Source organism: Setaria viridis, chromosome 5 (genome assembly GCF_005286985.2).
Source record: "Setaria viridis chromosome 5, Setaria_viridis_v4.0, whole genome shotgun sequence".
NCBI classification, from domain to species: Eukaryota; Viridiplantae; Streptophyta; class Magnoliopsida; order Poales; family Poaceae; genus Setaria; species Setaria viridis.
In genome coordinates this window covers 24,702,769-24,729,343 of record NC_048267.2, presented here as the reverse complement: position 1 = coordinate 24,729,343, position 26,575 = coordinate 24,702,769, and the positions used below count along the sequence as shown (strand labels likewise).

Below are 26,575 nucleotides of genomic sequence, written 5' to 3'. Positions count from 1 at the left end.
TAGACCTCGTTGAGCGTTACAACTTTCATACATAGCTTCTCTAACTGAATGTTGGTGTTTAGACCCGGCAACCTACCCAGGGGGTGCCCAAGGTAGTGTTTTGATTGGTGGGGTTCGTCGAGATTAGGAACTCGAAGGTGAGGGTGGGGAACGGGCGGCCGGAACAGCCCGCCTCCGCATCAGCACAGACAAGTTCAATTTTGCTTCATTTAAATGGGATAAATAAAGATAAAAGAAGTCTTCAATCTTGACGTCGACGTAGTAGATTGCCTCTTGACCGTCGTCGGATGTCTATTTGAGACGCGGCGATATAGTTCACGTCTACGTGCGTGTAGCTTGATGAGCTGCTAATATGAGTAGTACGCATGTACATCGAGGATTAAGAAATGTTTGTTTGTTTATCACTTATTTTCACTACCAGAGAGGATCACGCAATGCATCTCTGGAGAGATCTATCCATTTACTATTTTACTACCAGCGCTGTGACGAATGCGCACGTAGTGTATTTTGGAGGGGGTACTTTGTTTACATACCCTTTTTGTTCATTTTGGTTAATTGCAGCATGCATATGGCTCAGTTGATGTCGTATTTATTTTCCTAGAAGGATTATCCCAGTCGTGCATGGAGACTATCCGATCCATAATGTTTCAGACTGGTCGATGCTTGACCCATATTTCTTTGATTTTTATATGACCGAAATTGTGCCTGTCTGTTGAGCGACACATGAGGCTTGGCAACCCTAAACGAGATTACCCCTTTGATGTTTAATTTCACCGTTGGCACTTTAGTATGTGTGCGTGCGGTGTATCTGTTCCTTTGAAATTGTGGGGCATGCACGGTTTCTTTCTAATATCCTTTTATTTATCTTTGAAAGAAGATCAAAGCCATATGCGTTTCCAGCTGATTTTGTAACATGGTACGTCGCACGGCCTCAGTTTGTATCCATCGTAGGGACCGAACCATCATTCGTGGCTCGTATCCGCTAATTAGACCAAACTGTAGAGCTCATGCCAAATTGCTTATGCAAATGCGATGAGTATGACACAATTTTACTAAACTCAATTTGCAAGGGAGAGAACCGATCTTAGATGATAAAATAAACGCGTCCGGCCTCAATTTGTATCCATAGTAGGGATCGAGCCAATATTCGTGGCTTGTATCCACTGGCTAGATCAAATCGTAGAGCTCATGCACGGCATAAGGGCAAGAACATGGATAAGATATGAGATGGAGCAAGATTGCACTTTTGATTTGTATCGCGATGACCAAACCGATGGCACGGGGAGACCGATGGAGTTTCTCACCTTCAAGCAGCGATTTCTTCCGGCGAGTATAGCCTGACAGCCGTAGCCTGACAGTGCCTTCTTAGCCGATGTTGATGGAGAGCGCAGCAGCTTTTAGGGCCTTCTCTCCTCTTGATCAATGGTTGTCGATGCCTTGGTGTCGATGCCCGATGGTGCAGTATTTCTGCAGCCTGACGAGTGCTTATCGATCGGCGTGGAAGCGCAGGAGCTTGGCGATGATTGGTGCCGACGCGTCGCCCTTGCAGCTTGACGGAGCTTTTGTTGATTGACCGGTGGATGCTCTTGCCAGCAGCCTTTTCTGGATGATCAGCCGGGCCAGCCTGGCGGCGATTTTTGGACGATGAGGCGGGGGAGCTTGTGTGTTGTGCCCGTCGGTGCAGTATTTCTGCAGCCTGGCGGTGCTTTTGGCGTTGATCGATCGGGGCCTTTTCCTCTGCCGGTGACCCTGTACTTATAGAGCCGAGAGGAGGCGATTTACTTGAGGAGGTTTCGAGCGGCAGCAGCGCTGGCGCTGCGGACGAGCGCGCACAACAAGCGACGTGCGGCTCGTGGAGTATCCCGTGGACCTAGTCAGGTCGTTAAGATTTTTGACCGGAGTTTACAAGCTTCATTGACTGATTTGTGGGCCAAAACAAATGATAGCCTAGTCGGTTGATCCGTTAGGGGCAAGTATTCAATTTGTCCGTTCCACCTCCTAACTAAAATATTAGCTTAATTTATTCCAGCCTGCTATTAATACCGGTTTAATTTACCCCTAAACTGGATTTCCACCCGGTTTTTCCCACATGTACATTGTTTTGATCCATCTCAGCTGACGTGGATTGCATGCGCCGAGCCACCAAGTCTAGCCGAGCCACCTGTGCCCGGTCAGCTACACTCGACTCAAGCTGAGCTACAGTGCACTCGACGAGCTCCTCGCTACCCCAGTTCCCCGATCGACTTGTGTTTCCTTTCCTCCGACGGTTTTCCCTTCACCCCACCATTCTATGCCACCGCAATCTAGATGATTGGAACAACGCTTTGCTAGGCATCCCATTAATCGGTTGTTGAAGGTGTGAGATTAGGGATTAAATTGAAATGCAATAGACGGAAATTGTGAATTGTGATATGCAGCTATATCATTTTTATTATGCCTTCCGTGATTGTTTTTTTCTCAACACACAGGAAGTCTGAACAGGCGTTTTACATTCATGGTCTCTGCGAAATTGATGACTACCAGCATCCTTCAGGAGAATTTGTTGTCACTTTAGGGAAAAAACTCACATCAGTAGCATTAACTGATTGATCGAAAGCTCTGGCAATCTAACATACTAGTGTGTGCTGTATTACTTGAAGTGGCAGAATTACTTAAACTTTCTCCTTATTTGTCTGTCTTTAAACTGACTAAAAGTGATAGCGTTTTGGGAGTAGAAAGCTGCAATCCTTTTTATTGTTATTTTCCATTTTTGTACAGTTTTAGTCCTTATGTTACTCTAAATGGATGTTTAATGTTACTATGCACATAATGTACATTGATAGTCCTTATTTTTCACTTCTAATGTTCCCTCTTCAAAATATTCAGAACAAACAATACCATGTAGAAAAAAGGTGGCTGAGATTTTTCCAGAGCATGTTCCTGTGTGTTCCTATTGGGACTCATTTTTGTTAAATTTTTTGTTCGATTATTCAGCATGAATAGAATGCTAAATGATGTACTCTATGGATCAGATCGTTGGGTGTCAATTGTGTTGCCGCAATTGGAAAAAGTTTTATCCTGTATTATTTGTGTTCCTGTGAAATTGACAAGGGCGCATGCATTTTCGTGCGAAGCTGCTCAAACTTATCATGATAGCAGACAAGCCTGCATTTTCCTGAAGGCTTGCAAGTAGAGCGGTGTTGCTGTGCCTTTTTATTTTGATTCAAATTGACAACACAGGTAGAAGCGATTGACTAGACAAGTTGCACGTACATGCGTGCGCCGAGCAAGAAACCAGGTGCGGGGCTTGGGTGGTTGGCGTGCAAGGTTCGCCCCTGCAGCTTGGCTAGCGCGAGGGTGGCCGCATGCAAGGTGCGTCACTACAACTCGGCTTGCGCGAGGGAAGGGCGCAAGCTAGTGCGACGCTCGGAACGGCTCGGTTGGGTGACATGCAGTTCACATCAAATATGCAAATCCGCTGAAACCGGTCAAAACCATGCCGTGTAGGCAAAACCATGTAGAAATTCGGATTAGGTGTAAATTAGGCTAGTATCAATAGGAGGAGGGAGTAAATTAAGCCTATATTTCGGTTAGAGGGTGGGATGGACAAATTGAATAGGTGAAATGAATTTTTTTTTCTAGTTTGTACGTGTCGCTGACCATAAAATTGTACATGTATGTAACAGGCGTCATCAACGTACCCACATACTTGCGTGCGTTGGCTAGCAGCCGGGGGTACACGCTCATTTTGGTCATGTCACATAATGGCTTCAGGACATGTTTTAGTATTTGCACATATGCTAGCTTGTGCCGTTTAATTAGCTCGGCAATATATATATATATATATATATATATATATATATATATATATATATATAGATAGATAGATAGATAGATAGATAGATAGATAGATAGATAGATAGATAGATAGATAGATAGATAGATAGATAGATAGATAGATATAGATATAGATATAGATATAGATAGATAGATAGATAGATAGATAGATAGATAGGTAGATAGACACTGGGCCAGGCCAAGCTGCCCGAGCCACCCAATTAACCAGCGAACCGTTTCCGCTTCTGCAGGCGCTCAAGTTGTAACCACTCCCGCTCGCGCGCGCTCCCGGACCAGTTGCACCTGACATTTAACTCGCACGCCCTAAGGGCCCCACCAATTTCCCAGCAGTTGCTCCTTTTCCGCTGCTTCTCCTCGCTTCTTCCCTTCTTCGTCTCCTCCTCACCATTTTTCTCCGTCGCACTTGCTGCACGCGCTCGTCGGGATTCCGCCACGCATTGCTCCTCATTGTCGGGGAAACTTGTCGTCGGGGCTGTAGGAAGCTCCACCCGAAGGAGGCGTGGGGGGTCTCGCGATCGCGGTTCCTCTCCCTTTGACCCCACACTCCAAGTAACGGCGCCATTGTCGGCACCCAAGTAACACCCCGAACAAGTATCGCCAACGTCGGGGGGCGCCACCGCGAGTTTCGCCGTAGTCGATGTTTCGATCATCTTCCTGAAGGTATTCCCCTTATCCCCCTCCTCGTGTGCGCACCATTCTCCCCAATCATGACCTAGGGTTTTGTATGATTGCCAATCTGTTGTTCCTTTTTATGTGGATGTTCCTAAATTAATCTCTAGTTTTATTCTAATGGTCCTGGACCCCTGATTACTTGCAAACTTAATACCCTGCATGTTGCAATTTGTATGATGGCACTGTATGCCCTAGGGTTTTGTATGATTTTTTTTCCAATGTGTTGTTCCTAAATTGATTTTTAGTTTTATTCTCATGGTACTGGACGGCCTGGTTAGTTGCAAATATAATATCCTATATTTTGCAATTTGTGTTGCAATTCTCTGTATGTTGCAATTCTATCATCATTAGTTGCAAATGCAATACCCTGTATGTTGCAAATGTAATACCCTGTATGTTGCAATTCTCATGGTACTGGAGCCCCTGATTACTTGCAAACTTAATACCCTGTATGTTGCAATTTGTATGATGACACTGTATGATTGCAATTTGTATGATGACACTGTATGCCTTATGATTTTGTATGATTTTTTTCAATGTGTTGTTCCTAAATTGATTTCTAGTTTTATTCTTATGGTATTGGACTGCCTGTTTAGTTGCAAATATAATACCCCGTATGTTGCAATTTGTGTTGCAATTCTCTGTATGTTGCAATTCTATCATCATTAGTTGCAATTGTAATATCCTGTATGTTGCAAATGTAATACCCTGTATGTTGCAATTCTAATGGTACTGAACTCCCTGATTACTTGCAAACTTAATGCCCTGTATGTTGCAATTTGTATGATGGCACTATATGATTGCATTTTGTATGATGGCACTGTATGCCCTAAGGTTTGTATGATTTTTTTTTCCAATGTGTTGTTCCTAAATTGATTTCTTATTTTATTCTCATGGTACCGGACTGCCTGGTTAGTTGCAAATTTAATACTCTGTATTTTGCAATTTGTAGTTTCCAGTCACTGTATGATGGTATTGTATGATTGTTGCAATTCTAATATTTTATTGTGGCATTTGAATTTTGTGTGATGCGATTGGAGTTTTTTTTTATTTATGTGTATGTTACTTTAATGAATCTCTAATTTTATGCCCTGTATCTAGTTTTGTTGTTTGCAAACTGTATACCCAATTGTTATTACATAGCACTCCCTATCATCATTTTTTGCAAAGCACACACTAACCTTTTTTTATACATAATAGCGCTTAGGATGGAGCTTGTGCGTTCATCCCCTCGTCTCAAGATGCAACATTGGAGGAAAAATTTTAGGCTTCCTGATCCTACACAGCCCCTGCCAAGTGATGATGAGCTTCCCTATCCTACACAGCCCCTGCCAAGTGGCGACGACAATGATGATGATTTTGTCTCAAATCTAATTGAAACAATCCCATTGTTCGATGCCCACACCACTAGAAAGAGGTGGCGTGGGGAGGCCAGTTCCAGCATATATCACCCAGTAGATACTGCTGAGGTAAAAAGTTTTTGATGTACTTTTTTTGTTTATTTTCTATGTGAATATTTTATATATATTCAATATTTGAATGATATTTCTTTTTTTTTGCACAACCCACATATTAAGAAGACTAGGCGAGTCTCACTTTGATGCTCTCCTTCTAAATTTACAGATCTTGTCAAAGCAACTGATAATGAAATTAAGGACAGATTACGCGGCATGGGCTTTGGCGGGTTGCTGGAGTTCAAGCCAACTTTATTGGATAGGTCGTTTCTTATATGGCTCATGGACAAATTCAATCCAGATTCTATGAAGCTAGAGCTCGGTAGTGGCAAAGAGATTGAAATCAATGAGCATAGCGTCTGGTGTGTCTTCCTGCCGAATAAAGTTGGAAATGACCCCCATTCAAGGGTCAGAAGGAAGCACGACAGATGTGCAACAATGTGAGGCTTGAGCTATATGGCCAACCGAGGACTAAAATCGTAACGTTTGAGCTCTCTAATGAACATCTTTAAGATCAGCAAGATCATTAGAGTCTTTTTGAGCTAATGATTAGCAGCTTTCACAGCAAAAAGACCACAATGACCTTAAGGAGTTTAACTGCTGTTTACATCCTAAACCACATGTTTGCACAACAACTTTAAGTTTCACCGACAAGAAAGTTGTCCAACTGGTTAAATACCAGCAACCTTGGTTCTCGACTTTTATTTTTCCTTAGCCAGCCAGAGCTCTAAATCTGTGAGACAAGTTCAACCTTGGAGCCTTTTTACTCCAATCCGTTGCGATCTTGATCTAACTTCTTTTGGCAAAGTTGTGCACGGGTTCAAGGGCAGAAACTTGTTAAAGAGTTCAATTGGCGCACGGTTCAAATTTTTGGGAGAAGAGTTGCAAAGCATGTGACTGCTCTGTCTCTTCTCGCCCCGAACTAGAGCCCCTGTGCGACGTCGCCGCGTGGCACGCCACCACCGGCAGCTCGCCGGCAACCTTGGGAGAAGAGGATGAGAGAAGGAAGGTCCCGAGATTGATTGGGAGCCAGGCGGCAGCAAAGGACAAGCGGTGCCATGGTGGCGGCGCAAGGGGGAGGGTGCCGAGGCACGACACACAGGAGGTCTTTGTCCTCATTGTTCTTTCTTCTTTTAATCTTCTCTGTTCTTGCTTTTCTCGAACTCGTTCAGATTGAACTCTTCTCTATTCTCGTTATTCTCAAACTCGTTTGAACCAAACTTTGGAAAAAAAAACATGCGTGGTCCAACAATGGAGAACTTGAGAATGAGCTGTTTTATTGCATTGCTCTAGCCTAGTGGTGGTATCCTTGGAGTAAAAATTAACGGTAATGCTTCAAGCCTTTCATGGGATCGTACAAATTGGATGATGCCGGGCAGACCCACCACGTGAGGAAATTCAGCCTGACCTTCCCTATACGTGGACAGTTACCATCCATGGAAAAAAATGCCTCTTTGCCTGTGAGTTATCCAGTCGTCTCCTACCTCTTGTCGCTCACTCGTCACTCTGCCTTCTCCCCTCCCATCACTCAGCCCTGGTTGATCTAGATCCCATCAAAGAGGAGATTATTTTGTGCAGAGAGGCTCACAATCGAGTAGAGGATGCCGATTCCTGTAGCGAGAAGCTCGATGCCAACAACAAGGTGTTGATTCTGGCGCGTGATAAGCATGATCTCCAAGGTAGTGCGATGAAGACCTCGATCCTAGCAGGAGAGTGAGGAAGAGATCAATCATAGCGAGCATGTGGTTAATTCGGGCTGCTAGGAGCTCCATCCCACCGGAAAGGGCATCGAATAGCTTCATTCCGGTGGCCAATTTTAGGGGAAGTTGGCTATCCTACGTGTTGAGATCCATGTTTCTAATATAACAATTTTACGACGTTGCGGTTGGTGATTTTGGATGTTCAAACATGTGATTAGGCACTACTAGAAAAGTGGATCTACTATTTCGGATGTTCAAACATGTTAATTAGGAGGATTAAATATGAGCTAATTATAAAATTAATTACACAAATGGAGGCTAATTCACGAGATGAATCTATTAAGCTTAATTAATTCATCATTAGCACATGTTTACTGTAGCATCATATTGTCAAATCATGGACTAATTAGGTTTAATAGGTTCGTCTTGCAAATTCATCTGTGCGATTGGTTTTATAATTAATTTATATTTAATACTTATAATTAGTATTTAAACATTCGTTGTGAAGAGAATTTTAGGAGGTCTTTAAGCTCTCCCGAAATTCCAAGTTTCTTATGCTTACCTCCCATGGGACATGGACGGTGGATGCCCGCACGTCTCCGTCGCATCCACGGCATCGGGTTCCTCTCGCCTCTCAAAATCCTCGCGGTCCGTGTCACCTGCGTCGTGTCGTCTCTCGCTTCGCACGCCCGACGCAAATCGCCCCGCGTCGTGTCGTGTCCTCTTCCTCTGCCTTCTTCGGCTCGCGCTCGAATCCGCAACCCAAGGTTCCAAACCCTAGTTTCCTCTCGTCGACTCGTCCTCCACGAACCCTAGATCTCAAATCCACCGCCCGTCATCCCCCTAATCTCCGTGCCTCACGCTTCTCTTTGCAGCCGATTCCACCGCGACCCGCCGGTTCTCTTCTCCTCCGTCCCCGAGATCTCGAGGTGAGTTGTTTTGGTGCTGCTGCGACTTCCTCATCAGGTCCGCGTGCTCCGTACTTCGTGATGCTCACACGCGTGCGTTCGTGGTTTTGCCGCCGCAGGCATGATGGTGGAGGCGAAGGACAACGAGGTGTACGAGGAGGACCTCGTCGACTACGAGGAGGAGGTAGAGAATGTCGCCGACGGCGTCCCCACCAACGGCTCCGCCGATGTCGTCAAGAAGTACGTGCTACAGGGCGGTTTCTGGTTGCTAGGGTTCGTGGTTTGGAATTCTGATCTGACGGATTGGGATTTTGTTGTGTGTGAACAGGGGGTACGTGGGGATCCACAGCTCGGGGTTCAGAGACTTCCTGCTCAAGCCGGAGCTTCTCCGTGCCATCCAGGACTGCGGATTTGAGCATCCTTCCGAAGGCAAGCTTTACCTCACTGTTGCTGCTGCTTATGATGGCCTTCTCAGTCATATTAGCCTTGGATGCCCCAGAATTGAATATATGTAGACCATGTGCATAGCATCTTGAATTGAATTATCTGACTCCAACCCATGCTATGGCATCTTAAACTGTTGTGGTTATTTGGGGTTATGTTAACATGGTCTTGGGCTCGAAATCTAGCTATTTCACCCCTCTAGTATGTGTTGAAGTGCATCTGAATATCTGATTGTGAGTTTTGTTCAGGCCGCCAGGCTATGGTTACACATCTTATTGCTTTAGGCTTTGGGGTTTGGGAACCTTTATTTGAATTTCATAGAGTTGATAGCTGGAGTTGTAACTGGATATGGTACGGCAATCTAATTGTGTTATGTTGGGTTCAGTTCGGTGGTCACTTTCAGAAGTTGCCAGTCCAGAAAAATTGATGTGTTTCAGTATTGCTGTTGCCTATTCGTCTACACTTTCCAGTAGCATATCCCTTCGCATTCTTATTCATGTTTGTAACACCTAAATTGTACGTATCTATCATCAGATTTTAGCTACTTAGCTTTTGGAGCTTTAACCCTTTCCGCATGGAGTTGAGCCCGAATGGTGAATAAAGAGGGTTTCTCATGAGAGTTTCCATTGTTTTGGTGAAGTAGTACAAGAATTCCTTGATATGTTTCACATCAGTGAGCAACTAAGGCTAGTACCTGTTGTTTTATAGGTTTATGAACCCCTTTGAAATGCTGCTGCTATGTCAGTCTATTATGTGATATGGGCTTATGTTTTCGAGTGCTTCTTGGCATCTATAATCTTGCACAAAGTCTCTCTCTCTCTCTCTCTCTCTCTCTCTCTCTACAATATACAAATTACCAAATCATGCTGGTGTGAAGAAGGTGAAATGAAAATTCGACCAAAACTAATTGTGCACGTACAAAATTGTTGCATTTTCTTTTTATCTAAAGTTGAATTAGGTCGAATACTAGTCAAGTATCTATCCTTGCATATAAATTGTCTGTTGATCTGCTCCTGTAATAGTATGGTAGTTAAATTTCCACTTCTTGGTGTGCAGGTACAAATTCTTTTGACATTTTCTTCTGGAGGAGAATGGTATAGCTTTACATTAATGGGCATAGAAGGTTGATTTTTTTCTTACTGGGGTGCTGCTCCAACTTTGTTTGGTTCCACATCAGTGCAACATGAATGCATCCCTCAAGCCATTCTTGGAATGGATGTCATCTGTCAAGCAAAATCTGGGATGGGTAAGACTGCGGTTTTCGTTCTCTCAACTCTTCAGCAGATTGATCCTGTTGCTGGCCAAGTAGCTGCGCTTGTGTTATGCCACACAAGAGAGTTAGCTTACCAGGTTTGTATTTTCTCGGTTCGCTACTTTTACTCTGATTGATATGGCCGCAGATGCTGATTGTCTCTGCTTAACATCCTGTAGATTTGCCATGAATTTGAGAGGTTTAGCAAATACCTGCCTGAATTAAGAGTCGCTGTCTTCTATGGTGGAGTTAACATAAAGAATCACAAGGATCTATTGAAGAATGAATGCCCGCATATTGTGGTTGGCACACCTGGAAGGATACTTGCTCTAGCTAGAGATAAGGACCTTCCGTTGAAGAACGTGAGGCATTTCATTCTTGATGAATGCGACAAGATGCTTGAATCACTTGGTAAACTGCCCTTTCCTGGCATATTTGTATGTTTAATATATTTCATCTTGACCTTGTAAGGTATCCAATTCTTTCATTTGCACTGTGTCATAGTCTTTAGTTCCCTAACTAATTTTATATGTATTCTCCAGACATGCGTAGAGATGTCCAGGAGATCTTCAAAATGACTCCCCATGATAAGCAAGTGATGATGTTTTCAGCAACCCTCAGCAAGGAAATTCGTCCAGTTTGCAAGAAATTCATGCAAGATGTAATGTCCTGTGGCCCAACTCATTTCAATTGCACTTCCTCCTGTCTGTCCTCTGTCCCTCCTTGCTTCTGGTGGTTATGCACATACATCGATATGGGAGATGGTGTTTCAGTTGTCAGTAGGTTGAAGGGATTGCTGGTTGCTTTGCTGACCACCTGTCAATACCTTTAAGCAACGACTTTGGTGGATAGCAAAGTTATTTGGTGACTTCTTTGGTGTTGGTTATCAGTTGGTACATGTGCACATTCTTATTGTCTATGATGAAGTGGAATCTTCTGTTGTCGGTATAAACTGCTTGGGGAGAATGTGGGGTTTAGGTTTGGGAGGGTGATTATATGGTAGATCATGCAAGGCCAGTTTTGATTTTATCAGTAGTCTACCCACATTTTTACTTGTACTGGGATTCCACTGCATCGGTGCAAACTGCCTCTGGTGCTACCATGTCATGGTCAATTCAGACATATCTGCTTTTCTTTTGGCTGGAATTCTTATACCAAGCACAAGAAATGTTGTTGGCATGGTCAAATCCCAGTACACAGTGCATAACTGAAGCTACAGGAGGAGGCAGAAAATTCTGACACGAGCAGAATCTACTGATATACCTTTTGGGATGGCTCGAGTTGCATTGGTCCGAGTATTCTAATATCTTTATCTATCATTTGTTGCCTTACAGCCTATGGAAATTTATGTTGATGACGAGGCTAAACTGACCCTTCATGGTCTAGTTCAGGTAATGTGAACTATCCATTAGAAAGTTGCTCTTTGAACTTTGTGTTTGTCTCACGCTAACCTTTTCGGTTCTGATTTCAGCACTACATCAAATTAAGTGAGGCAGAGAAGAATCGAAAGTTGAATGATCTCTTAGATGCGCTCGATTTCAATCAAGTTGTGATATTTGTCAAAAGTGTTAGTAGAGCTGCAGAGCTGAACAAGTTGCTCTGTGAGTGCAATTTCCCCTCAATCTGCATACATTCTGGAATGACACAGGAAGAGAGGTTTGTGCTCCTTTGCTGTCTGATCATCAATTTGTGCCATTGTTATGTTGGTTTGATTATGCTAGGCTTTACATGCTTTTGTGTGATTGATGCTTTGTGATTTATAAGCTTGTGCTGTAGATGACTCTAATCAATCAGCTTGATTTAAGGTCTTACATATCATTGAACTTCCACATGTTGTAGGTGATTTACTTTTTTTTTCTTGTGCATGGCAGTGGGTCCATCCCCATTAATTTTGTAAAAGAATATAATGATAGTGGTGACAAACAATGCTAAGGATTTGGATGTAAGTTGGTGTGGATGGCACCAGAGTTAATTATTCATATACTACCTCCGTATCAAAATATTTGTCGCTGTTGACTTTTAGTTATGAAATTTGACCATTCTTCTTATTCAAAAAAATTAGGTAAGTATCATTTATTTTATTTGTGGCTTACTTTACCATCATAGTTTATTAAGCATGACCTATCCTTTATGTACATTTGCAATAAATTTTGATACAAAGGGAGTATTTGTTATAATGTACAATGGTCAAACGTTGCAAGAAAAAGTCAACAGCGACAAATATTTTGATACAAAGGGAGTATTTGTTATAATGTTTAGAGTTAGGTGTAGACTGATGCCAGTGCTGACCAGTACAACACACAAATATTGTTTAAAACGCAAAACTGAATTACATCATCATTTTTGTCTTCATTTCATCGCAAGCCCTAAGCATTACCATGTGTTGGTATTTCCAATGTAACCATTGGTTGTAGTTGATATTTTCATCAGATTGATGATGATACATCTGCGTGTGAAGTTCTATAGACATTTGCACTTTGTGCTCCCTTTTCAGCTGGTCTTCCAATCTAACAGCGTGGCTTTGATAGGTTGACCCGATACAAGAACTTCAAGGAAGGACACAAGAGGATTCTTGTGGCTACCGATTTGGTTGGTAGGGGAATTGATATTGAGCGTGTCAACATTGTCGTAAACTATGATATGCCAGATTCTGCTGATACCTACTTGCATAGGGTAATTGTCGCACCCCCTCTGTTGCAAGCCGTGGGTTCCTTTTATCTTTTTTACTATCTCTTGTTGATGCATTCACCATTGCAGGTTGGTCGGGCTGGCCGTTTTGGCACTAAGGGACTTGCAATAACCTTTGTTTCTTCTGCATCTGATTCTGATGTTCTCAATCAAGTTTGTATCATTGCTCACTCTCCATTCTTTTTACTTATCCGGTGTCGTAGTAAAGCCTAACAGTTCATATATCCGATGCTTGAAGGTGCAAGAAAGGTTTGAGGTTGACATAAAGGAGCTGCCTGAGCAGATAGACACTTCAACATACAGTAAGTATTGTATTTTATAGTCGTTAACTGCCATGCATGGTACAAAGGGTGCTCAAGCGCTGATGTGTTATTATGTTGTTAATCTGCAGTGCCATCTTGAGGATCCAAGCGAACTACTGTGTAGTTACAGCTGGAAACGATGGTTTGCTTCAACGCATCATCATGTTGGGATGACCATTAGATAACCTTGTATTTCTTGAAAGATGTTCCATCTGTGCTTAATCGGCAGTTAAGGTGCACATGCTATGCAACTATTGAGATCATGCTCTTAGGTTTTATTTGCATCTTTGTAACATTTGCTACGTAGCAAACCTTTCGATGTCCCCTTTATGACCATGTCACGCGCTGGTTTCCTCTGGGACTGCCCTCTCGCCTACTTTGATTTTTGTGGTATCCAGCCTGTAATATTCCTCTGTATGGTATCATTTGACATGCGGCGGAGGCCGCTAAGGTAAGGATGCAGGCAGGCGCGCCTGCAGGCAGCCTGCAGGACACCTGCATAGTTAGCTTATCCTGCAGGAACCTGCAAGCATATGCTCTGCAGCCCTCTTCCGTCCGCTGGGCGTTGCCGCAACAAGCTAGCAGGCCAGGCGGGCACCTGCAGACGCCCGCTAGCATATGCTCTGCTGATGCTTGTGCAAGGTTTGGAGCCGCAGGTTCGGTATCAAGTTCAGATAAGTTGGTGTATCAGGCAGCTCGTGGTCATTCTACGTAGAAACCTCTGAACAAATTCCTGCTATTTACGAACGAACACTAAACGGACTAAAGAGTTGTTCCTCAAAAAACCGTCTGAAGCATTGAGAAGCAATTCAGTAACCAATTAGGTGTTAGATTGCTGCCTTGTTTACCAATTGAATCCGACGAAGCAGCAGAAAAGGGGGCCTGCTAGCCAACTCTGCCGGCATTCAACTTGTTCAATCCCCCGGAGCTGTCGTAGGAGCAGACTCGCGCGTAGAGCACATGAGCGCATAGCCGGCGCGGCGGCAGCAGCGTCCAAGCGGAGGAGCAAGCTCGCACGGGGGCGTGGTCGGCGGGGCGGCACAGGGTTGGGCATCACGAGTCCGATGCGATCTTTTTTTTCGAGATCCGGATTGAGGGTTAATACGCACAAAGCTTTAGACGTGCTAGGCGGAAATGTTGAACTCGATCGGTCTTTAGACAGGTTGATGCTGCACGTATTCGTAATACTTTACGTCCTGTGCTATTATTTTTTTTTCTTTGGATCTCCACCCTATACCTGGCAAGTGCCTCTCTTTGCTAAAACGACTTTTATATTTCCAAATTAATATCTTAAAAACTATTGAAGATCAAATTTTACTATAATATTTTAACACGATAAATATTCAGAAACGAAGAAATATACAAGAAAATATTCGGGTGCCGGCCTGCCGGGCGTGCCACCGAGCCCGATCGCCGCCCCACAGCTCCACTGAAGTCGTTCTCTCACATCCCTGACCTTTTGGTGTCTCCTGTCTGCTTTTGCTCATCCTATCTCCTCACCGCGCGCTCTCTGCCCCTTCTTCCTCTCCCGCGGGTAACAGCGAGGTGACCCGTGAGCGAGAGAGCTCTGCGCTGCTCCGGTGGAGGTCCGGGCCTGGTTTCTCCCCGGCTGCCACCTTTCGTTCACGGTGCGCTCGGTGACGCGGTGAGCACCAGCCCGTGGTCGGCGGCAGCGCACCGCCTGCTCCTAAGCAACCGTTTCTCTCCGCCGGCCCGCACCCCTCCCCTTCTCCCCTGTTCTAGCTTCTTCTCCAACTCCAGAAGGCCGCCGTCACTTGTTCTCTCCTTCCGGGCCTGGGGATGCAGGGGTGTGGAGCGACGTGGGGAGGTGGGGTGGGGGTGCCGTCGCCCGCCCGCCCCACCCTGCCACAAGTGAAGTGCCGCACTCACTGGCTCTGGATGCCTACCACTGCCAGCTATGGTACGCTACGATGGCCCGAAAATTTTACATGTACCACCATGCACACCCTTAGAGCTAAGGTCGTTTTTGGCTTTTCTATGTGCATATTTACTATGCACTGTATATCTAGATGCGTATAAATATTTATGAACCTAGAAAAGTCAAAACGACTACAATTTGAAACAGAGGGAATATTTTGGATTCAAATTATAATAAAGGTGTAGAATCATATTAGCAACAAATCTTAACTTGATATAAAATTGCAATATGCTGATTAATGTGTTTATATGGATTATTGTATAAGTAGCACACACTCTAATGTACACATAATATTCCTAAAATAAACCCATATTGTGACATTTAGTAGTATGAAATTTAATTCAAGCATGACATAAATGTACTGAAAATTTGAAATGGGATAGCCTAGGTATAACTATTTGGATGAAATTGATTGCATAGGACCATGGGACATGCAATTGGAAAGTTTTCTGTAGTGAAACCTTCTTCCTTTTTGACATTTACTCTAACAAAACTAGTATACCAATCAGAGGTTCAGATAAAAAGTTCCTCTTGCCCCTAGAGGGGTAATAGGAGCACTATAAAAGAACTCAACCAGAAAACAATCGCCACTTAGTTCAAATTCCAGTTCACGAATCACAAGTACAGTAGCTACATTTTCCATAAGATTGTGCAAGAATATGGGGCAATCATTTGATGGCTGCATTGTGCAGTTAAGAATTTTGCCATCTCTTACGTGTTTAGTGTGATTGAGCAGCCTTAATTATTCTTCCATAAATATTAGTTTCTGTTGACCCCTGAACAGTTCACAAGTTGAAATGAAATGCTGAAACAGCTCATTACTAGATTTCCACTCAAGGCTTCTTCATTCTAAATCTAACAATTTTGGTATTATGCAGGAACACAACATGAGATGAAATATTGCACGTTACCACAGAACAAGTGTATTTTACTAGGAGGAAGATTTGGTCGACATGTTACTAGGAGCACACTTTTCCAGTTTCAAAATTATTCCAGGAACACTGCAATGGCAACACTAGAAATGTCTGGACAGTTTCAACAGCCCATGTTGGAGTCTTCAAGAGACTACTTGACTCGGGCATTCCACGGTGCAAGCATGAAGAGGAGAGTTGTGTCAAGGGTTGAGTGTTTTCTGTCTTCAGATCCAATAAACAGTGGCTGGTTGAAACCCAGGAGGTGGGAAAATTTTAATAGTTTGGAGAGTGCTTGTGTCCAGCCAGAGTACAAACTACCAATAAGAACACGTGCTGACTGTAAAGCCGAGCAATATGAAATAACGGGATCACCCTTGAGCCCTTCTGATGTTCCTGCTGAGGCTGTGAGGATTGGAGATACGAATGAGGTTTCTCCATGGTGGCAGGAGTTTCCAAAGCGCTGGACGATTGTCCTCCTCTGCTTCTTTGCATTCCTTCTTTGCAATATGGACCGTGTAAGTTGGACAGTGATGCTTTATCTAATTTGTCTTATAAGAACGATTGTGTTACACAGTTCTCCTTTTCTTTTGCTTCCTGAAAAGTTGCTGATTTATGCCAGGTCAATATGAGCATTGCAATCCTTCCAATGTCTTCAGAGTTCAACTGGAATCCAGCAACTGTTGGTCTAATCCAATCATCTTTCTTTTGGGGTTACCTTCTTACACAGGTTCTTTGCTATTGCTTACTGTACGCTGAGAGTCACATGAGCATCTTGGTATATAGTTTCTGATATTTCACATTGAAACTTGCTGCTGCAGATTCTTGGAGGTATTTGGGCCGATAGGTTTGGTGGTAAGGTTGTGCTAGGATTTGGGGTTGTATGGTGGTCACTTGCAACGATTCTTACACCCATTGCTGCCAAGATTGGACTTCCGTGCTTACTCACCGTGCGTGCCTTCATGGGGATAGGCGAGGTTTGTGCTATATTGTCTCTACATTTTGTACTGTATAACTTGGGCTATTTATCTGAGGTAGGATGTGTAAACGACATGTCTCCAAGTTACACAGGTAGAGTAGCATCCATGAAAGGCAGATGCAATGATGAAAACTTTGTATTATGTAAGATATTTGCTGGTTGAAATCATCAGATATATTATTTCAGGTAAAACACGTGATGTATCTGGCATGATAGCAGTTTTGGTAAAACTTGACTACTTCATACTTGGCATCTAACTTAATTTGTTAATACCATTAGTGGCGTGTCTTTGTTAAGGAACCAAATTTCTAGTTGCAACAGTACAATGCAACAGCTCTCCTTTTGCGTTTATATAATTTTTTCTTGTATATTTGGTTTTACAGGGTGTTGCCATGCCTTCTATGAACAACATCCTTTCCAAATGGATCCCAGTTTCAGAGAGAAGCAGATCTCTTGCCTTAGTGTACAGCGGAATGTACCTTGGGTCAGTCACCGGCCTTGCTTTCTCACCTATGTTGATCAGCAAATTTGGCTGGCCTTCTGTTTTTTATGCATTCGGATCCCTTGGAAGTGTGTGGTTTGCACTGTGGCAAAGCAAAGTAAGAAAGCCTAAGTGTTGCTCTAATTCCTTACATTCTGTCATATAGTTCTTGTTTTATAGGGGCTACTCAGTAAACACGTTTTCATCATAAAAGGTTGGTTTAGCTACCATTTTGTTTTATCTGTTAACCACATCATCCACTTTGGAAGTAGTTAGCACAGTTCAATGATTTTTGTGGGCACTTATTTTCATTAGTGACAGCCATTATCTACTCTTAATTAGGCACACAGCTCTCCAGATGATGATCCTAACCTAAGTAATGCTGAAAAGAGGCACATACTGGGTGGTGGTACCTTCAAGCAGCCTGTCACTTCCATACCATGGAGGCTGATTCTATCAAAGGCTCCAGTGTGGGCTCTCATAATATCACACTTTTGCCACAACTGGGGAACATTCATTCTTCTAACATGGATGCCCACTTACTACAATCAGGTTGCTACAAAGTTATCCTGTGCAATGTTTGGCAATCCTCATTCTAATACCCTACAATGACATCATCATTCTGTTTGTTGTGCTCCCCAATTCTTTTACCTAGGTTCTGAAGTTCAATCTAACCGAGTCCGGGCTTCTCTGCGTCTTGCCATGGCTGACAATGGCAGTTTTTGCGAATATTGGTGGATGGATTGCTGATACTCTTGTTCAGAGAGGGGTCTCTATAACAAACGTCCGTAAGGTATGTTCTCCTTCGGTAATTTTTGTTTCATGTGTGAATTTGAGAGTGGATGATTAAGGTACTGATCATGAAATACTTCTGAAATGTGCTGAAGCAGATTATGCAATCGATTGGTTTTCTTGGGCCAGCCTTGTTCTTGACACTGCTGAGCAAAGTCCGAACTCCAGCCATGGCCGTATTATGTATGGCCTGCAGTCAGGTTTGATGTGCTTCAGAAAGACCATTCATGTGGATCTATGTCTTATCTAAAAAAAATATGGATCTCAATGTAGCTTCTTATACTTTAACAATTGGTGATGATTCCGCCAAAAGTGCTTGCTGTGGTATAAGCGCGTGTAACTGTCCATTTTCTTTGGCAGGGAAGTGATGCATTTTCACAGTCTGGGCTGTATTCAAACCACCAAGACATAGGCCCACGTTATGCGGTAATGTACTCATGTAGTCTGTTACTGGTCTAATGTTCTCTAGTTCACAACAGAGGCTTAGTGTTAATTCTGGCAGTACTGGTGTTCCTTGCGTTCTTTGGCCCTATCTTCGTAGAAAACTGCATCTAACTAGATAATGTTCCCGCCAAAACTGCAGGGGGTACTTCTTGGACTGTCGAACACTGCTGGCGTGCTTGCAGGAGTTTTTGGTACTGCTGCCACTGGCTACATTCTTCAGAAAGGTAAGAAACTAAAAAAAAAAAATCAGTGGTTCGAAACAAGATACGTATTATTTAAAAGTGACGATTAGGTTGACAAAGTCACCTCAGTAAAGCAAATTATAAAGAACCTTATGTGTTCTTACTTCCTTTTACGTTTTATTAATTTTCTTTTTAACTTCCAGGTTCTTGGGACAGCGTGTTTAAGGTGGCTGTTGTACTGTACATAATAGGAACAGTGGTGTGGAATGTCTTTTCAACTGGAGAGAAAATTCTCGAATAATCTGTGGACAGTCCTATATGCCACTATATGGAAATTGACTGATTTTGCCAATATCACTTTGGCGTACAACAGGGAAAGCTTGTCTGCTGGAAAAAACACACACACCTGCTAATAGACAAAGTCATGTGTGTTGGATGTGCTATTTACCTATCTATGTACCTATGTGCATTTTATCTATTTAGATGCTCTTTAGATGCTCTATAGATGCTTGGCTTAGCTTCTGAGTTACCTACCCATGATTATCCTATACACAATACTACCTTATACTACTGTTCGAAAAGTTATACTACTGTTCGAAAGAACTCGTATGTAAGCTTCCGACGGTTAAGATTAATTGTATACTATAGGTAGTATGCATGAGTAATATGAGGTAGTATAGGGATATGATTGGAAATATGTAAAATGGTATTGTTGAAATATATCAAATCTTTCTTAATTATTCTATCTTCTTTCTTTTTATTTCTCATCTATTCATTTCCATGTCTCTCCTCGTTTCCTAATCTCGCACGTTTTTACTTCTCATCTATTCATTTCCACGTCTCTCCTCGTCTGATCCATGGCCTTCGACGGCTCCGCGGCCGCCACCCGCGACGCGTTGCCGGCAGACCGGTGAGACCAGGACCGCAGGGTGTGCCACGAGGTGCTGCCGACCTCGTCCCTCATGTCCTGAATCAGGCTCCTGAAAGACATCCTCCTCCTCCTACGACCTCCCTCACCAAATCAGCATTCTGTCTGTGGGCACACCAAGAATCTCCACCCAGCTGACGCCACCAAATCTCACATCTATGAGCAGCAATAATGGCTCTAGTCACATACAGTACATTTCATCAGCATTCCGAATAAAAAATCTCCAAAAAGAAAAGTGGGGGTGAATCATGTGACAAGATTCACCACAGACATAGTAGGAACCAACCTCAGTTTATGGTGCCTGCAGTGTGCTGACCCCCATGGTGTCACCCATCAAGGAATCCTTCTGTTTAACCTAACGAGACACCGATTTGAGATGATGCCCATCAAGGAATCCTTCTGTTTAACCCAGTGAGGCACCGATTTGAGATGATGCCAGGCTCAATTCCTCGCGGTAGCCTGCAACAAGCAAGAATCATCGGATACCAGAATCCAGCTCAATAAAGTTCTAGCGCTGGAGATCAACGGGCGACACGGCGTGCGGGCAGTGGCGGCAGCCTAGCGCTGTGAGATCGTGCGGGAAACGGGGTGCGGAAAAAAATTCCTGAATAATATATATTGTGCAGATTACAATTTTACCCATACCAAAAAACAGCATATACTCTATACTACTACCTAGTAGTATTGTGCACCGTAAAAGAGCTCACCCCAAAAAACAGCATATGCTCTATACATCTTTGTGGGATGTGTGGAATAAGAAAGTGATCTATTGGGCCAACAATTGATATTCAGAGCCTAACTTTCCCATCTACCCTCTCTCTGCTATCACCCGAGTTCCTCTATTCCTACCTGTGCCCGAGCTCTCCTCTCTCTCCCTCTCACGGGCCCACCCCGGTGGTGACGCACCTCCCATAGCAGATTCGGCAGCCGGAGCACCTCCTCCACCCTTCCACAGCTCAGATCCGCCGGCGGCTCGCGTGGATCAGGGTGGAGGCGTGGCAGCGGCAGGCTTGGGCGGCGAGCGGGCGCAAGCGGACGTGGGCGGCGACGCGGAGCGGCGGTTGCAGCTCGGCGCGGCACGTAGGCGGGCGGCGATCGGCGCACACCGGCTACAGTGCGCGGCAGCAGTGGGCGGCGGCGGCGCGGCGCACCCGCGTGGCAGCAGGGCAGCAGAGCAGCACCCTCTTCCCCGAGCTTCCCCAACCATAGCAGGCTCTCGACAGGTAGCAGTGATGGGCAGTGCGGGTGGCGCTGGCTCGGCGCCCGCGGACAATGCGAAGCGCGCGGCTAGCGTGCCACCAGTGCGCCCGGCTCACTCCCCGGCCTGCTTGAAAGCCTCATGGGCCTCCACCTCCCACCACTCGACCACGACCAGTAGGCGGCGCTGTAGGGTGGCGGCCGAGGAGGAGGCGGTGGTGGAGGAGCAGTGTGTGGCAGCACGTGAGGAGGTCGCGGCGGTGGCGCGGCTACGTGATGCAGAGGCACGAGAGGCGGCTGCAGCTTGGGCAGCGCGCACAACGGTTGTAGAGGCCATGACGGCGTGTGCAGCTGAGGCAGCCCGCCTAGCCATGGAGAAGGCACACGTGGCAGCGGCGGCAGCCACCCAGTGGCGTCTGGAGGCAGACTGGCTATGCGAGGAGGTGGACCGGCTACGCGAGGAGGCGGAGGCAACACGCAAGATGGCGTGGCGCGATGAGATGGAGCTGAGGCGCGCGGTGCAAGACACCAGTGCCGAGGTGTAGGCGACCGCCCCAAGCTGGAGGAGGCGGACCTGCGATGGAATGCGGGATGGACCGGTGGGTACAGGACCTGTGTCAATCTGGGGACGGCGGGCGTTCTCGGAGCAGGAGGATTTCCATCCACGAGTTCGGCCTCGACTCCAACTACAACTCTGACCTCGACTCCAGGCACTGACCCCTGAGGGTCGTGAAGACCATCATCCGGGAGTCCGTCGGTAGCACACAGTGGCCGATGTTGACGAAGACCAACCATATGGAGTGGTCCTCGGTGATGAAGGTGAAGCTCCAGGTGCGGGAGACGTGGGACGTTGTCCAGTACGGCGATGTCGACAGCCACAAGGACCAACGAGCGCTCGAGGCGTTGCTCGCCGCGGCCCTGATGGAGATGGCAGCAAATCTCTCGAGGAAGAGGACTACTAAGGCCGCCTAGGACGCTATCGCTGCGGCCCAAGTTGGCAGCAACCACACCCGCAAGTCCACTCTGTAGAAGCTTCAGCAAGAGTGGAATCGTCTGGCTTTCAAGCCGAGCAAGGACGTCAACGACTTTGCCCTCCGTCTCTCCAGCCTGATGCAGCGGCTGGAGCGTACGGTAACGACAAGATCAATGAGGAGAAAGCCGTTGCAAAATTCCTGCACGTCATTCCGAAGAAGTACTTGTAGCTCGCTATCTCAATCGAGGAGCTGACGGGGCGATTCAAGGCATTCGACGACCGCAAGGAGATGGCGTCTAGTGGGCCCGTCACCATCGGTGGCAAGCTCCACCTCACTGAGAAGAAGTGGCTCGCCCATCAGAGGGAGCGGAAGAAGGGGGAGCCTTCTTTCTCGACAGGCAGCTGCAAGCGCAGCAAGCCGCGCAAGGCGCCCAAGGCGTGAGGAGGCGCCGAGAGCGGCGTGCGAGAAGGTGCCCAGGGCGGTGCCGCTGGCGAGTGCAAGCCGTCACGGGATGACAAGTGCCACAACTATGGCAGTTCTGGTCACTAGGCCAGGGAGTGTTGGCAGCCGAGGCGCAGCCAGACCCACGTCGCGCAGGGTGTGGAGGAGGAGGAGCTGGCTCTGTTCCTGGCTCGCGGGAGCATCGAGCTACTTCCAGCAGCATCAGTCTCGACGGCTCTCCTCCACCTCGACGAGCTGCATGCACACGTCTTCCTCAGCGACGGTACTAGCGACGACAAGATCGATGGCTAGTTCCTCGATAGTGGTGCCACGCACCACATGACCGGGCGCAGGGAGTACTTCTCCAACCTGAACGTCGATGTATGCAGCTCTATCAAGTTCGGCAACTCTTCAACCATGGACATCAAGGGCATCGGCTCCGTCGTTCTCGTCGCCAAGATTGGCGAGCACCAACTCCTCATTGGAGTCTTCTACATCCTCGCGCTAAGAAACTCAATCATCAGCCTTGGGCAGCTGGATGAGAGTGGCTCGCGCGTGGAGATCGATGGCGGAGTGCTCCGGATCTGGGATCGACGACAGTGCTTACTCACCAAGGTGGAAAGACAGAGCAACCGCCTCTACATCCTCTACACGGAGGTGGTGCACCCCTCTGCCTTGCTGCTCACCGCGACGACGAGGCTTGGCGGTGGCACGAGCGCTTTTGGCACCTCCACTTCGAGGCCCTAAAGTGGCTCAGCACCAAGGAGATGGTGCAGGGCATGCCGTGCGTCGACCACTGTCGGTGTTTAGACCCAGCAACCTACTGAGGGGTACCCGAGGTAGTGTTTTATGCGTGGGGCTCGTCGAGATCAGGATCCGATGTGTTGGTTGGATTGTATTGATTGAACTTGTTTGGAGTGGGTCCTTGCCTTGCCTTATATTGCTAGGGGCAGGGTTACAGATCGGTTGTTTACAAGAATACTAGTCGGATTTGACTAGAGAGTCCTACTCTAATTGCTATGAGTAGTTTCCTAATCCTTGACAAGTTCTTATCCTCCACGTAGACCACGCCGTCCTGCACCGTAGTCTCCATGTCTGACACGTCTCGGTGTACAACCCCGTATCTAGGACTGTCCAAACCTTCTGGTGAACCCATAGATATATGAACCACATGGAGCAGCTCTACGACAACTACGTTGTGACGAAGTAGAGGCGACACCCTTTCCCTCGCCAGGCGAGCTTCCGAGCCAAGGAGCGGCTCGAGCTCGTGCACGGCGACCTCTGCGGGCCGTTGACGCCGGCTATACCTGGAGGGCGGCGCTACTTCCTACTACTCGTCAACGATGTCTCCTAATACATGTAGGTGGTCCTCCTGGACACCAAGAGAGCAGTTGCGGATGCCATCAAGCACGTTGAAGCTGCTGCGGAGAATGAGTGTGGGCGCAAGCTGCACGTGCTATGCACCGACAACGGTGGTGAGTTCACAGCGGATGAGTTCGCGTCGTACTACGCCGACGATGGGATCCAACGCCACTACTCCGTGCCACACACCCCGTAGCAGAACGGCGTCGTTGAGCAGCACAACCAGATGGTGGTGGCCATGGCCCAGGCCCTCCTCAAGCAGAGGAGGATGTTGGCCATCTTCTAGGGAGAGGCGGTTCTGACGGCCATCCACATCCTCAACCGCTCGCCCACCAAGGCCCTCGACAGTATGACACCATACGAGGCTTGGCATGGGCGCAAGCTAGTGGTCGCCCACCTCCGCGTCTTCAGCTCCCTCGTGTATGTCAAGGAGCTAAGCCACGTCGGCAAGCTCGACGATAGGAGCACCCTAGGGGTTTTCATTGGTTACGCTGAGGGGGTGAATACCTACTGCATCCTCGACCTGGAGACACAGCGTGTGCGCACGGCGCGCGACGTTGTGTTTGATGAAGGGCGAGGTTGGGTGTGGGGTAAGTTGGTGGATTACGGCTCGACTCTGATGTACGACGACTTCACCGTCAACTACGTCCACTTCGAGGGAGCTAGAGGAGTGGGCAGCTCTTCTTCGCCGAGCGTGCCTACCCTAGTTCCCGGGTCTCCACCAACTTCGGCAAGTACTACTCCGACCGCGATGAGCTCTCCACAGCCACCACCACAGCCGGCCATGCTACACGCCCCTGCACCGGCAACTACTTCTCCGGGCACGTCTGCACCAGCACCGGCTCACGACGAGCACAGCTCGGTGGAGTTCGCCACTCCGCTCTCTCATGATGAGGACCGCGTCGACGCGTACCACAACGGTGAGCCTCTGAGGTATCTCACCGTGGAGGACATCCTCAGCGACCAGCCGGTGCCGGGACTGGTGCCTCATGACTTGGAGGCAGAGCTGCACCTCGCGTACGATGACGGCGAGCCTCACTCATTCGCTGAGGCTGAGGGACACGCGGCATGGCACGCCATGATGAAGCTGGAGATGGAAGTTGTTGAGAAGAACCATACTTGAGCTAGCTGATCTTCCTCCCGATCATTGCGTGATCACCCTTAAGTGGGTGTACAAGTTGAAGAAGGATGAAGCTAGTGTCAAGCACAAGGATCGCTTGGTGGCACGCGGGTTCGTGCAGTAGGAGGGGGTCGACTTCGACGATGCCGTCGCTCCTGTTGCACGGATGGAGTTTGTGCATCTACTCCTCGCGCTGGTAGCCCAGGAGGGCTGGCGCGTCCACCACATGGATGTCAAGTCGGCGTTCCTCAACGGCGACTTGAAGGAGGAGGTCTACGTACACCAGCCGCCGAGATTTATCATTCCCAACAAGGACGACAAGGTGTTGCGCAAGGCCCTCTACGGCTTGCAGCAGGCACCACGAGCTTGGAATGCCAAACTGGATTACACCCTGAAGACTATGGGCTTTGAGCAAAGCCCGCATGAGGTGGCCATCTACCGGCGGAGCAATGGAGGCAATGCCCTGCTGGTTAGCATCTATGTCGACGATCTAGTGATCATGGGCACCAAGGATGAGGAGGTGGAAGCGTTCAAGGAGGAGATGAAGACCGCCTTCCAGACGAGTGACTTGGGGCCTCTCTCCTTCTAGCTGGGGATCGAGGTGCACCAGGACGACTCCGGCATCACACTTTGACAGACCACCTACGCCAACGAAGCGTCCTCACGTCACCGGAGACTAAATGTAATACAAATATCAGTCCTAGGAGGCTGATAACACATTTATTCGATAAATGGTTCATAAACCGTACAACTCCCTAGGGAGTGGGCGCGAAAGTCACGCAGAAATAATAAGTAAATAAACAACAACAGCGAGCCAAGCTACTATCAAGAGACAATACTCGGGACTACACGACAGCGGAAGCATTTTGCAAAGGCCAACACCACAGGCAGCGTTGGGTGCGGAAGCGACCTCCTACTCGAAATCCTCGGCGTTGAAGTCTAGGTCTTCCTCTGAAGCAACAAAATAAGGGTGAGTACAAAAGTACTGAACAAGTCCAACCCCATCCACGGAGGGGGATACAATCAAGAATATGCACAGGATATATCAAGGATAAGGCTAAGGTTTATTTGCAACAAAGCTAGATTTTTCAACACATGCAAGGGTTCATTTTCAAAAGGATTTTCACAAAGCATTTTCTTTAGTAACTGAATCATTAAGTGGGGTTGATCCTACACAAAGGATCCAAGTTTTAATACTACCGGACTCCCTATCCACGGTAGCTCACGGCACAACTGCTAGAAACTTCCAAAATCCAACTCACACCATGAAAACCATCCACCACACAAACACTAGTTATGTGTCCAAGACATAACTCGTCCAATACCATGGACACGGCTACCCAGATAGGTTTTAACTCTGCAGAGGTTATACACTTTACCTACAAGTAGGGTACCGCAACACGATCACCTTAGTATCGGTGCAGATCCTATCAAAGCCATTACCCACCTTAGCTAAGACTGACTAGCCAACACGGAAGCAACCAAGGGGTTAACAACCTACCAACGAGGTCTTAACCAAGACATAAGTCACACAGATCGAATTCCTTCTCCATGGTCTCCTGTTGCTC

At 46.6% G+C, this 26,575-nt stretch overlaps 2 protein-coding genes across 2 annotated transcripts; both read left to right on the top strand.

Moving 5' to 3' along the window:
- Positions 1-8,307: 8,307 nt before the first annotated feature.
- LOC117855077 (DEAD-box ATP-dependent RNA helicase 15) lies at positions 8,308-13,613 on the top strand. The gene is made up of 13 exons (XM_034737351.2): positions 8,308-8,430; positions 8,539-8,592; positions 8,691-8,811; positions 8,900-9,000; positions 10,193-10,365; positions 10,447-10,678; positions 10,810-10,928; positions 11,602-11,658; positions 11,739-11,923; positions 12,796-12,940; positions 13,025-13,108; positions 13,194-13,257; positions 13,347-13,613. The coding sequence occupies exons 3-13, from the start codon at positions 8,693-8,695 to the stop codon at positions 13,355-13,357; spliced, it is 1,290 nt and encodes a 429-aa protein (XP_034593242.2). The 5' UTR covers positions 8,308-8,430; positions 8,539-8,592; positions 8,691-8,692; the 3' UTR covers positions 13,358-13,613.
- A 1,114-nt stretch (positions 13,614-14,727) lies between these two features.
- On the top strand, positions 14,728-19,722 carry LOC117855076 (probable anion transporter 4, chloroplastic). The gene is made up of 11 exons (XM_034737350.2): positions 14,728-15,178; positions 16,075-16,625; positions 16,730-16,837; positions 16,929-17,084; positions 17,470-17,685; positions 17,910-18,119; positions 18,223-18,360; positions 18,458-18,559; positions 18,720-18,785; positions 18,943-19,027; positions 19,189-19,722. The coding sequence occupies exons 1-11, from the start codon at positions 15,058-15,060 to the stop codon at positions 19,284-19,286; spliced, it is 1,851 nt and encodes a 616-aa protein (XP_034593241.1). The 5' UTR covers positions 14,728-15,057; the 3' UTR covers positions 19,287-19,722.
- The last annotated feature ends 6,853 nt before the right edge of the window (positions 19,723-26,575 follow it).

Coding starts and splice junctions, on each gene's coding strand:
- LOC117855077 (XM_034737351.2), top strand. CDS start 8,693: ATGATGGTGGAGGCGAAGGACAACGAGGTGTACGAGGAGGACCTCGTC. Junction 8,812..8,899: donor TCCGCCGATGTCGTCAAGAA/GTACGTGCTACA, acceptor GTGTGTGAACAG/GGGGTACGTGGGGATCCACA. Junction 11,659..11,738: donor CCCTTCATGGTCTAGTTCAG/GTAATGTGAACT, acceptor TTCTGATTTCAG/CACTACATCAAATTAAGTGA.
- LOC117855076 (XM_034737350.2), top strand. CDS start 15,058: ATGCAGGGGTGTGGAGCGACGTGGGGAGGTGGGGTGGGGGTGCCGTCG. Junction 16,838..16,928: donor GGGGTTACCTTCTTACACAG/GTTCTTTGCTAT, acceptor TTGCTGCTGCAG/ATTCTTGGAGGTATTTGGGC. Junction 17,686..17,909: donor TTGCACTGTGGCAAAGCAAA/GTAAGAAAGCCT, acceptor ACTCTTAATTAG/GCACACAGCTCTCCAGATGA.